Here is a 13,354-nt window from a genome sequence, read left to right as displayed (position 1 = left end):
ATGGCTCAGTGGTTAAGAGCATTGCTTGCCCTTCCAAAGGTCCTGAGTTCAATTCCCAGCAACCACATGGTGGCTCACAACCATCTGTAATGAGGTCTGGTGCCCTCTTCTGGCCTACAGAGATACACACAGACAGAATATTGTGTACATAATAAATACATAAATATTTAAAATAAATAAATAAATAAATTAGGTTTCATTTAAAAATTAAAAAAATAAATAAATATGATTATTTGTATCAAGCACATACTTGAACATACAGAGAAAGTGCAACAATGTGTTAATTCTATATGGTCAGGATAATGATCACATTCCTTACTTTAAACATAACTTGTTTCTTTGTATTTGGGCCTTCAAAGTCCTCTCTGCTAGCTATTTGGAAATACACAGAATGGGTGTGATGGCCCTCGAGGGCAACCCCAACACTAGGGAGGCTGGGGTGCGCAGTGCAGGCATTCTGAGCTGCAGAACAGTCTGAGTTACAGAGTGAGACACACACTGCTGTTCCCATCTACGTTCGCCCTACAGCCTGACAAGACCTTCGAAGGCAGTCTTCCTCTACAGAGGCACCCTACAGACACTGGCCACATCCATTCTCCTGCGTTCTGCCCTCTAGTTTGAAGAGATCAACTTTTAGCTTGCACATGTAAGTAAGGGGACGTGGTGTGTGTCTTTATGCCTGACTCATTTCACTCAACAAAATGTCCATGCATGTTGCTGCAAATAACAAGGTTTCATTGTTTTACGGCTGAATACAGGCCACTGTCAGTATACACCACTTTTCTTTTTAACCCATCAATGGATACCCAGGTTGATGCCATATTTTTCCTACTGCCAGAGGAGTCTATATTCCTTTTCAAGATATGGACTTCCTTCCCTTTGGATATGTGCCCACAGTGAGACGGCTAGATTATATGGGAACTCCACTGGGGTGGGAGGTGTTTATAGGCGTTTGATTTTTGGAGCAGAATCTCCCTATGTAACCAGGCTTGCTTCAAACTCTTGCTCCTCAAGCCTTAACCGCTCACGTGCTGGGATAACTAGTATATACACCACCCATAGCTGCCTGGTTCAAGTTTTTTTGGGGGGAACCTCTATTATTTTCCAATATTTAGACTTTTTAAGAATCAAATTTGTAACTGACAACAGTCTTTTATACTTTCCAAATACTGTCAAGAAAGAATCCCGCCTCCCTACACCTGAGACAGGGTTTCTCTACGTAACAGCCCTGGTTGGCCTGAAGCTCACTATGGAGACCAGGCTGGGCCTGAACTCAGAGATCTGCCTGCCTCTGCCTCCTGAGTGCTAGGGTTAATGATGTGTGCCACCACACCCAGCTACACTCGGTGTTTTTGTTTGCTTGTTTCAAGATAACAGGTTCTATTTTAGTAAAAGCAGAAAAGGTTTTTAAAATGTCTCTACTTTTGCTAAATAATATTTCCTTACATTATAATTCAGTTTAACAAGCTGTGAAAGTCACAATTTAACCTTTTAAAAGAGAGATTGAAACAACACTGATAAGAAGAGATGTCTACAAGAGTTTATAAGCATACAAAACTAACGAAGCTTTTCTCTAATCATCTTTACTTAAATAATTTTGTCTCTTTACCTACCAATCACAAATGCAACCATGTGCTCCCATGTAACTCCACTGAAAAGAGAATCACACTAAACATTCCCTACAACCATGTGCTCCTACGTAACTCCACTGAAAAGAGAATCACACTAAACATTCCCTACAACCATGTGGAGCTGTCTGCAAGGAGAAGACGTCTTACCTTTTCTTCTTCGAGTCCATCGGTCAGGAGGAATACTCCATTACCAAATCATTCCCGCCGCAGAAGTTCTATCAAGACCTAAACAGAAGACTCGGCTTAGTAAATAATAAACGGGAAGCACAGGAGCAGAGAGGACTACGTGAACACCCTGCCACTGTATTCCTTCAAAGGGAGAGCGGGGGAGGGCGGACCTCTAACAAGTGCGTGTTCACAGAGTGATAAATATTCAGAGAAACTATTCCAACTATTCCAGAGCCTGCCTACCCAGTCAGGTCAGGACTGAGCCTGCCCACTGAGCTTACAAATGCCGCTGGCTGTCAAATACAAGGTCAAAGACGATGAGGAAGCCTGCAAGAAGTCAAACTCTTCCAGGCAACGAATGTTTTAGGTTTTAAGAAATTATTATAAAGGAGGCAATTCAATCTGAAGATCAACATATTCAGTATAAAAATTACATACAGATTGTGGCAGATTGAATAAGACATCCCCCATCTATTTGAATACTTGGTTCCTAGTTGGAGGAACTATTTGGGAAGGGTCAGGAGGTGTGGCCTTGCTGGAAGTGTGTCACTGGGACAGGCTGTGAGGTGTCAATCGCCCAGAGGCATTCCCAGCGCACCCCCTGCCTCTGTCCACAGCTCCAGAGCTCTCAGCTTTGCTCTGCCAGCACAAACTCCTTTCACCCTAAGCCCAGTTAAATACATCCTAAGTTGTCGTAACCATGGTAACCATGGTATTTTATCACAGCAGTAGAAATGCAACTAACACATATATTAAGGTTACTTTTTTCTTTTTTTTTGATTTTTCGAGACAGGGTTTCTCCGTAGTTTTTGGTTCCTGTCCTGGAACTAGCTCTTGTAGACCAGGCTGGCCTCGAACTCACAGAGATCCTCCTGCCTCTGCCTGGGAGGATCTCTGGGATTAAAGTGCTGGGATTAAAGGCGTGCGCCACCAACACCCGGCTTAAGGTTACTTTTTAAGTACTTCTGGGATACAGAAAAATTTAAATTCCAACTGAGAAAGGTTTTTTAAAATCTCAGTGATTTATCACATCCAAGTTATCCTAATTTTCAATAATGAACAAAAATTGATAACTATTAAATTACTTTATGTGCCTCATTAAAATATAACATTTTCCATATATTGGAACTTATGTGGTAATTTCCCACAAATCAATCTCAATTCAAAGCTAACACACTTCAAACTTGAAATGGCTAGAAACAATCTGGATTTTAAATAAGGTGTTTCTGGGCCCACTACTTGCCATTTGATCTAGACAGAGGCCCTTCACCCTCACCAATCACCAGCTCAGAATTTCTGGAACGTTACTTATGCCCCACCGTGCTAACCAGAGAAGGGATGAACTATCTGTCGGGCACCCGTGCCATAAGCTGAGCCCTCGCCAGAGCTCAGTGCAGCTCCTTCCCAACACGGCTGTCCACTGAGAACGCCAATGATGCCATTTAACTGGATGACAGAGTGTTGTTCCTACAAAACCTGGAGTTCTATGCATCGGAAAGACTTCATAAGGACAAGTCTCTCTCTCTCTCTCTCTCTCTCTCTCTCTCTCTCTCTCTCTCTCTCACACACACACACACACACACACACACACACACCATGTTGAACTGGTAAAGGAAAGACCAGAAAGAAAAAAAAAAGATCTTAATCACTTGGGGTAATTCCACACTCAGACTGTTGGCATATTGAAGGTCCCATTTTAGTTTAATAAAACTAAACCCAAACCTGCTGGGGGTGTAGTTAAGTGGTAAGAGCATTTAGCACACACTGGTTCTGGATGTAGCTAAGTGGTAAGAGCATTTAGCACACACTGGTTCTGGATGTAGCTAAGTGGTAAGAGCATTTAGCACACACTGGTTCTGGATGTAGCTAAGTGGTAAGAGCATTTAGCACACACTGGTTCTGGATGTAGTTACGTTGTAAGAGCATTTAGAGCATACTGGCTCTGGATGTAGTTACGTGGTAAGAGCATTTAGAGCATACTGGCTCTGGATGTAGTTATGTGGTAAGAGCATTTAGCACACACTGATTCTGGATGTAGTTACGTGGTAAGAGCATTTAGAGCATACTGGCTCTGGATGTAGTTACGTGGTAAGAGCATTTAGAGCATACTGGCTCTGGATGTAGTTATGTGGTAAGAGCATTTAGCACACACTGATTCTGGATGTAGTTACGTTGTAAGAGCATTTAGAGTATACTGGCTCTGGATGTAGTTATGTGGTAAGAGCATTTAGCACACACTGGCTCTGGCTTCATTCCCGAGTATTCCCCCTTAAGCAGTAAAATAAAATACAATTCTACACCCTGAACCCAGGCATAGTAGCAACTGACCATAACCCCAGCTCTTAAAAAGCTGAGGCAGGAGAGTGAAAAAGTTCAAAGCCAAGCTGGGCATGGTGGTACATGCCTGTGGTCCTAGGACTAGGAAGGTAGAGAGCTAGATTATTGTGGGTTCAAGGCCAGTCTGGGCTATGGGAACTCTACCTCAATAAATAAATACATTAATTAGTAATTAGCAAAGAAAAAGTTCAAGTTTAACGGAGTACATTACAAGCCCTTGTCTCAAAACATAAGACTAAAAAGTCATCCAATGGAAAAGAGCTAAATAAAGATTACTGTACAAAAATAATGACCCATTAGTTTAAAAAAAATCAATATTTTAAAAAAAAAGAAAAAAGCAAAGGAAATGTTGAATGAATTTCAATTTAAAAATTCATGTCTTAAAAGGCACCGAAATTCACACACACACACACAAATACAAGCAATGAAGCCCCATTTCTGCAGACCCTATAATACGGAGACCAAATTTACAATTTTCTGCAGAGGGCATGGCATGGTCACGGCTCTGCAAACAAGCCACACTGGCAGGGTGACCTAACGTCCATCTGTTTATTCCAGACTTCCTGGAGTTCTCACTACTCCCATCTGTGTATCTGCAGGAAATTACTTTCTACTCTAGAGCTTAATTTAGAATGGTTTGGATCCTTCAAAGTTGGACGAAAGGTGCCATGCAAACAGATGGTAAATCTGAAAAACGTGATGCTATTTGATCAACAGAACTATTAACTGCGACTAACTCTGTCTGAGACAGCAGCTAGCTCTGGTAAGACGTCCATTTCACGGTGTGCAGTGAACGCTGAAGCCAGCGTTTACTCTGAATTCTGTGCATCTGCAGAGATCAAGGAGTGGGCTTCTGATCACAGTACCTAGCAGGAGCCAGAGTACCCTTTTAAACATACTCTGTGCGCAAGAGGATTGGCGAGGCAGCTCAGGGAGTAAACCCGATGACCTGAGTTCAATCTCTGGAACCGGTATGGTGAAAGGAGAACCGGCCCCCAAGAGTTGTCCTCTGACCTCCACATGCTCATCATGATGTGAGCGCACCCACACACATCTAAATAAGTAACTTTACACATTATGATAGGAAGGCAAACTGTGTTGGGAACATTATTTCAAGGTGTGTTACTTTTGTTTATGTTGCATTTGTTTAGCTCTGTGAAGCTGTGATACTTTGCCTGTCTAGAACGCTTGTGGTCTAATAAAGAGCTGAATGGCCAATGGCGAGGCAGGAGAAAGGATGGGCGGGGCTGGCAGGCAGAGAGAATATATAGAAGGAGAAAACTGGGAGAAAGGGTTTGGAGAAGAAGTAGGCCAAGAAGGAGGAGGATACCAGGGGCCAGCCATCCAGCTACACAACAATCCACAGATTTACAGAAGTAAGAGAAAGAAAAAGCCAAGAGGCAAAAGGCAGAGGGGATAATAAAAATTAAGAAAAGCGGGCAAGAAACAAGCCAAGCTAAGGCCAGACATTTATAACTAAGAATAAGTCTACGTGTGTGATTCCTTTGGGAGCTGGGTAGTGGGGGCCCCAAAAGAGTCCAGCATCATACTGCTACAAAACTCGGCATGGTGACACACTTCTTTAATCCCAGCAACACAGAAGGCAGAGGTGGGCAGATCAAAAGTTAAAACCAGCCTCAGCTATAGCAAGTTCAGGCCGCCCTGGGCTCCACAGGACTCCTGGCCTTGTTTCAAAAAAATGTTAAAACCAAAAACAGGAAAGCAATAAAACAAAGGAGCCAAGTGTATCGTAAACTCTGAAAGGAATTCACAGATTACATAGCGGCACTAGTTGACTCGAACACAAAATTACTAGATTTTCAAGTAGCCATCCACAATTTTTTTGTCTACACACACACACACACACACACACACAAAGTTTAAAAAAATGGAGTTAAGAGACAGAACTATAGTTCAGGTTGCTTTGAAATCTGCAATCCTCCTGCCTCAACCATGTAAATTCTGAGATTACATGTATGAGCCATTCACTATACCTAACTAGTGTTTTCCTTTTGAAGTCTGAGTTAGTTGCAATTTGTTATAATGTAATAAACCAGAGTTCACACTGAGGATACAGTAACTAGTGATTTAAGAGACTCTGGTATGCTACCGGGTAAAATCCTGGAGTCCTGGTCACTGTGTTTACATGTGGATCAAGGCATGCGTGGACTCCAACATCTACAAATATCCCAGATGCCAACAACTGCTTCTTGCCGCTGACACCTTTAGCGAGCATGCACGGCTGAGGATGGCAGACCTGTAAGGACTGACACGCGAATCAGCTGGAAACCTGTCATGGCCACTTCAAATTCTAACCTCCCTCCCCAAAAACACTCTCTAAAATGGCTTAGAAACCTACTTACGACTTACGATTCTCCGCTAGCGCTAGCGGGAAACTGCCCTAACTCCGTCTTTACTCATTTAAAGCTGCTGGAGGTCGGAAAGCGTGAACTTTTTACACCTCGTGTCCACACTAACCATTGCAAACAAGCTGACTAGATTTGAAGGAGAACCTACATGCAAGGCACAGCCCTTGATCTGAAGTTGCAGGTGGCTGTCCCAATACTCAGTTTATAGTCTTTCTTTCCTTTTTACTTTTGCTAGGTTTTAAAACATTGTTTATTTGTTTAATGTGTGGAGGTCAGAGGACAAATTCTGGAAACCAGTCTCCTTTCACCATGTGGGTCAAGGGAACTGAACGAATGTGGTCAGGCTTGGTACCTTTACCCTCTGAATCTTTCCCTCCAGCCAACCCTTCTTTCAATGGCTTGCAGCTTTAACCCAGACCTACCAAACTCACTTCTGACTGTCAGAATCCTCTAAAAGTAAAGGTGTGTGGCCATGGCACCAGAAATGCCCAAGAATGCTCACTTAGGTTCTGTCTGTACCTATTGCACAGTTTGAAAATTTGGGTTTTCCAAAATAAGTAAAATTCTCAGGAAATATTTTATAATATTGCCATAGCAATAAGAGGCATAAGTTGTTGCACTGTCTTGGAATTTGACATTTAATTGTTAGAATTAAAATATCTCAGGATAACGCATTTATTAACAAATGTAACCAATTCAAAATAAGATGCTAATGACCTCATAAAATTTTGGTAGCTTTGTAAGTCAGGTTATATCCAAATTCCTTCCAGAGCACTGTGGATGAATCTGCTCCCAGCACTTTAAGAGTTCAAGATGGGTTTGTGTTCGACCCTCCCGAGAACCCCTAGCATTCTGACTCCGCTGCAGCTTCCAAGCAGGGCTCACGACTTATGTATCGTTGCCTAGGATACATAAGTACATAAGGCTAACCCCCCACCCCGCCAAAGACTCAGGATCAGTTACTGTTGTTTTAAACTCATCAATTCACATAAAAACTAAAATCAGAACTCCAGCAATATCTCACCATACCCTTTACCCTGACAGTTCAACTGCCCAAGGTAGGGGTATGTGCAGAAGCACACACGTGTAATCCCAGCAGCCCAGAAAGTAGGGGTGTGTGGTAGCACACATGTGTAATCCCAGCAGCCCAGAAAGTATGGGTATGTGGGTAGCACACATGTGTGTAATCCCAGCAGCCCAGAAAGTAGGGGTATGTGCGGTAGCAAATATCTATAATCCCAGCAGTCCAGAAGCTGAAGCAGGAGAATCAAGAATTCTAGACCAGCCTAAACTACAAATCAAGACCCTGTCTCAAAAATAAATAAATGTGGTTTGTGAACACTATTCGAGTTTTCTTCCCAAATTACCTCGGGTTTATTTTTCAATTTACACCAAATTATACTCAATTTAACACCAAATTACCTGTTGAACACTACTATAGATACTATTTTCGAATTTTCAAGAAACTTATTATATTTATTTAATTTATTATTTTTCACGAGGACAACTCGAGGCTGTCAGCTCAGTCCTTTTATCACTGGGTTTCAGGAATTAACTAAAGCCATCAGGTTTGATGACGAGTCATCTCACTGGGCCATGTTTGCAAATTTTAAGATTATAAAACAGCTTTGATTTAACTACAAACTCTATATCTACCAATACTAGTCATAATTCAGGAAGTAACAAGTATTGACTAGGTGTAGATTATATCAGCATATTTTCCATATTAAAATACCTTTATGAAATGCCAAAGTTACTGGAGAACAACTTGAAATCATTTTTTCTCTAAATAAAAACCATAAAATTATTTCTTAAAATGAAGAATAGTTGTTCTATCAGAGACAGTCAATAGAGAAGCCTATGTCTTCTTTAGGGTCCTACTATCTATTGGTGACTCTAGAGAGAGAAGCTTGTGCCCATCCTTAGATGTCTCTCGCCCACTCTTTTAATGCCTGTGCTTAAATCTGTGTTATACCCTTTTCTTAATAAACTCCAATTTTGCTCCTTTCAAAATATTATTGCTCCTATCGCTTAGAAAGCAAAGGTCACTATGTAGCCTGACTCATGATGTACTAGAAGAAATGAGTAACTATACAGTTAATAGATATTGGTCATTTCCCATGGCCTGGGAACCACAATAAATGATGCATGAGCCATACGTATAAAAGTACCAACACCAAGAAAGTCTGGGGTAGAGATAAGAAAACTGAGGCAAAGAGGCTCAAAGACAGATGTGTTCAAGATATTCCAAAGCCTAAATAAAACTCTTAAGCACTGCACTTCTTTTACCAAGGTTAAAATATTAATTTCACTCATTGTATGGCGGTGACCGCCTATAATCCTGACACTGAGAATGCTGAGGCAGGAGGGGAGCCACAAGTTCTAGGCCAGACTGAGCTACACAGCGAATCGCTGAATCAAAAATACGAAATAAAGAGCAAAATTTTCACTGACCTCAATTACCTAACACATGTATATGATAAACACACAAAAACAGAAAAGTACGGTTTTGCTGCATTTATGTGCCTGCTGAGAAAAAAAAAACCTACATCACACAGTGTTTCCTTGACAGCCATCTAAAGGACCCGTTAGAAATGTAAGAGCAATAGACGAACAACCTGAATTTGGGTACAGCAGTTATTCCCTCCCTTCCATCCCAAACCAAAAAGAAAGCGCTTCCTTGGCCACCCCAGTTCAACCAGTGTGCTTTTCCTCTCTGGTCACCACAGAAATCCTTGCTTGCTTATGCAGCTTGCTTCTACAAACCCACAGCCGCCTGTCTGCAAAACAGCCCTGATGTTGGAGGACCAACATCAGTGTGAGGACCATTTCCTCCAGATCGCCCCTGTGTTCTTTTCTTGTCTTCAGGATGTTTATTCTCTTCTCTGGAGGATTATTGCATAGGAGTTGGCCAAACTACCAATTACTATTTTTATTTTCCACAAACGCTATTTCCAGCCACCAAAAGCTCCCAAAAGCCCCCGTCCACTTCTCACCGCGATCTGCATCCTGGGGGCAAACCCACCTCGGGCACTCAGCGAGGTTCAGCCGCTTGCCAGCCCCGCGCCCGCTGCGGGCATTCAAGAAACCCTCCAGAGCGAACGGGCGGAAAGCAGCGTGGGCGGAGGCGGGAAGAGGGGACACGGAGGAATCCCACAGCCGGACCACGGCAGCAGCAGGGACCCGGGCCGAGCCACCGCGTCCGGGGCTCCTCCACAGACAATCGCGGTGCCCGCAGGCCAGCGCAGCGCCCGCTCGCACACCTCGGCAGCCCGCCTTCCGACCCAGGGACGTCCCGGACCCGCACCGGCTCACCTGACGCTGCCTAAGCTCCGCGCTCTCGCCCGCCCGCCCGCCAGGCGCGACTCCGGACCTCACCGCGGGGGACACCGGATCAGCTGATTCACGGGGGCCGGGCCTCCGAGCAGGGGCGGGGCTAGAGGAGGCGGGCCCGCGGAGTGGAGTGGGTGGAGCCAACGGGAGCGGGTGACGGCGTCCGGCAGGAATCAAGATTGCTTGGGACGCAGCAGCGACTGCAGGCAAGAGACTGAGGTAAGGCGGAACCATTGGTCCTAGGGCGCACTTTAGCGGCAACGGAAGACTTAGGGAACGGACCGGGCGGCCTCCGCGTTTCCACGGTAACGGTAGGCCGCGCTAGAGGTGGGAGGTTACTGCAAGTTTGCCTCCTCGAAACTGTGAAAGATGCAAGAAAAAAAAGAAAAGAAAGAAAGAAAAAAGAAGGAAGGAAGGAAAAAAAGAAAGGAAGGAAGGAAGGAAGGAAGGAAGGAAGGAAGAAAGAAAGAAAGAAAGAAAGAAAGAAAGAAAGAAAGATCTTACCTCGTGGAGCATGACTGCACACGTCTGCAAGCCCAGCACTTGTGAGGCAGAGATCAGCAGGATCAGAAATTCGAGGCCAGCCACACAGCCAGCCTGAGCTAGGTGAGACCCTGTCTCAAGAAAAATAACAAAAAATTGAAAACACGAACTGTCTTCAAGCTTCGTTTATTCACTGCCCTCTAACGAAGATCGCTTCCCCCCCCCGCATGACGTCATGTCTTCACTAGTGTGCGTGTGCCGCGCGTCCACCCCAAAGGGTAGATCAAGGCGGGAAGCGATGAGTTGTCCTCCGTCACGATTCTCTCGGGGCTCCTCTATAATATACAACGTTGAATTGGTTTTTCATGCCTCACAGTTCCGCAGCAATCCGTGCTTGTCCTGGTTCCAGGACTCTGCATCAGTCAGCTCTCCCTGGAACATTACCCGGGAACATAGCAAGAGCGAACTCTGCTGCTAGGCAGTGTGCAGCGCTGGACCTACAAACTGACACTTACTCCATTTAAGATAGATACATACTCCGAATCTAAAGTCCTGCATACAGGGCCCCAACTGGTTCCTCCAACCTGACTACATGAGGAAGAACAAAGGGCTCAGTCCAATGACTGAGTCCCCTCCCCACCCCACCACGAGGTTTAAATAATAAAAGGCAAGAGATATGCTCCAGTGTGGTTCTGCTCATCATAAACACCAAACCTCAGCTCTTGGTCTGTCCTGCAAAGCGGACTGACTAGTTGTCCGCTGTTCCCTCTGGTTTCAACAGGAACTCATCTTTTCCTTCCCCAACAAGAGACTCTTGAGGAAATTCTAATTCTTGGGTCCCGTTACACTACTAGTTTAATAGCCTAAAGGAGGGGCACAAGTGTCTCCCCTTAGAACACCTGCACCCCTCTCAGGATGGTCACACAGCTTCAACTGAGACATCCATGTGGCCAAACTGTATTTCTGAGCCTAAAACAGTCCCATCTGTACACCGCGCTCACATTCATCTCCAGTTCCCTGCCTAGGTAACCCCACCTTCACACTCCCTAACCTCTTCCTGAACTCTAGCCTACCCACCTCTTTTAATAAAAATAAAAAATAAAAATAAAATCTTCATCTACATTTCTGAGGAAAGGGGACTCCTGAAGGTGAATTTCCTTCCCTTTCCCTAAGTACTGTTGAAAATCTCCCTGCAGCTGAAGCCTTCCTTTCCCACTTCTGGAAAGAGATATTGGGTCCTCCCAAACTAATCCTTCCCCTGTGTAAAGGAATCCTTCTAATCCATGTAGAGACTCGCCCAATTCTTAAAATTCCTTTCTTCCATCTCTCAGTTCCACTTCTCATTCTTTCTCTCCAATAAATGAACTGTTCTCATCTTTAGTTGTTTTCTTTCTGCTTCATCTCCTGTGCAGCCTAACGTTCTACCTACTTTTTGTTGTTGTTGTTGTTTTGCTTTTCAAGACAGGGTTTCTCTGTGTTGCTCTGTGTTGGTATTCAGGCATCTGTGTTGGTCTGCCTTGGGGATTCTGACAGGATACATCCTCAGCTGTAGCCAGTAAGAGTACCTCCCGTGCACATTCACTAGGCTCCCTTTTGAAAGGGCCCTGCCTACTTCCCCCCCCTCTCTCTCTCCTCTTCTGCTGGTTCTGTCCCGAGATCAGTCTCCTCTATTTTTATGTTCCCTTTCCCCTAATAAAAAGAAAACCCTCCAAGTGAACTCTGTCTCGCGAAGTCTTACTCTTGCACACTGCTTTTTTTTAAATTTATTTACAGCACTCTGGATGTTATAGAATTCATTTTGTGGACAAAGCTAGCCTCCAACTCAGAGATCTGCCTCCCTCCCTCCCGAGTGCTGGGATTAAAGTCGTGCATCACCACCATCTGGCAAAGTACTCCAAACTGTTACAGAAACGTAAAGGGGTTGGTTTGAGAGAATGGGGGGGGGGGGCTGTGGAGATTGTCTGAGGACTCTCCTCCCCTTTATGACTGTGTCAGTCTTAGATCTCCACGTCTTGTTCCAGTTTAATGTGACCTCTGCTTCCGCTTTTTAATCTCACAGTCTTTGTCGTCACAATCTGCAATCTCTGTTTGTTCTGGTCTGCTGAAGGCAGATGTCACCTACAGTCCTGCAACAGAACCAGTCTGCGCTATCATTCAAAGAGGATAGGAACCTGTCAGGGAGGCACTCAGGTCCGAGAGGCAGGTTCAAGGCCATCCTGGTTCAGAACAGCCAGGGTTACACAAATAAACCCGCAGGGCAGGGAACCCTGACTGCTCTTTGGACTGGAGAGGGAGGGGGAAGAGGAGTGGGGGGGGGGAGGGAAACGGGAGGAGGTGGAAATTCTTAATAAAAAAAACAAAAAACAAAAAACACTAGTCTAGCCCGGCGGTGGTGGCGCACGCCTTTAATCCCAGCACTTGGGAGGCAGAGGCAGGTGGATCTCTGTGAGTTCGAGGCCAGCCTGGTCTACAAGAGCTAGTTCCAGGACAGGCACCAAAAAGCTACAGAGAAACCTTGTCTCGAAAAAACACCAAAAAACAAAAAATAGAACAAAACAGCGGTTTAAGTTTTTTTGTTTTTCTTTTGTTTTTTTTTTTTTAAGATTTGTTTAGCACTCACTTCCTGTTGCCCTTGGATGAAGATGTAGAATTCCCCAGCACCGTTTCTCCTGCACACTGCTGTACTCCCAGCTGCCCTGATACTAAAGGACTAAACTTCTGAATCCATGAGATGGAGGAGGTGAAGGTTCTGCCAGGGTCATCCGGCCAGAGCCACAGAGCGTTGCCTCCAAGTCTGTTCTCTTTCTCTAGCAGTCAGAGAAGAAAAGCAGGTCACTCCTGCTGTCTGGGCCAAGACCAACTTACAAAGCACTCTCCAGACAATGAAAACACCTGCACCAGCTCCTAGGACTTCACCATTGGTACCAAATCTCCTAGATCAAGGACACCTATCAACCAAAATCTGGTTATCTCTGCTTTTGTGTCCCAACTATACACCCAGGCCTCACCTGTACAACTAGGGCCCTTCTCTGT

The 13,354-nt window shown here is 44.5% G+C and overlaps 1 protein-coding gene across 4 annotated transcripts in view; it reads right to left on the bottom strand.

Annotated features, from left to right (window-relative positions):
* Positions 1-9,953, bottom strand: part of Als2 (alsin Rho guanine nucleotide exchange factor ALS2) — a 59,708-nt gene extending 49,755 nt beyond the window's left edge. For 3 of the 4 annotated variants that reach the window (XR_012908864.1, XM_075956434.1, XM_075956437.1), the window contains exons 1-2: positions 9,821-9,953; positions 1,779-1,856 (exon numbers count right to left, since the gene is read on the bottom strand). Coding sequence is in view for 3 of the 4 variants with exons in the window: in XM_075956434.1 (XP_075812549.1) it covers positions 1,779-1,798 (20 nt within the window). In the remaining variant the exon portion in view is untranslated. Of the gene's footprint in view, positions 1-1,778; positions 1,857-9,530 lie in introns of all 4 variants that reach the window. The other variant, XM_075956435.1, reaches the window with a different exon arrangement.
* Between the last annotated feature and the right edge of the window lie 3,401 nt (positions 9,954-13,354).

This window comes from Microtus pennsylvanicus, chromosome 22 (genome assembly GCF_037038515.1).
Source record: "Microtus pennsylvanicus isolate mMicPen1 chromosome 22, mMicPen1.hap1, whole genome shotgun sequence".
Lineage (NCBI taxonomy): Eukaryota > Metazoa > Chordata > Mammalia > Rodentia > Cricetidae > Microtus > Microtus pennsylvanicus.
This window is presented reverse-complemented; position numbering and strand designations above follow the sequence as displayed.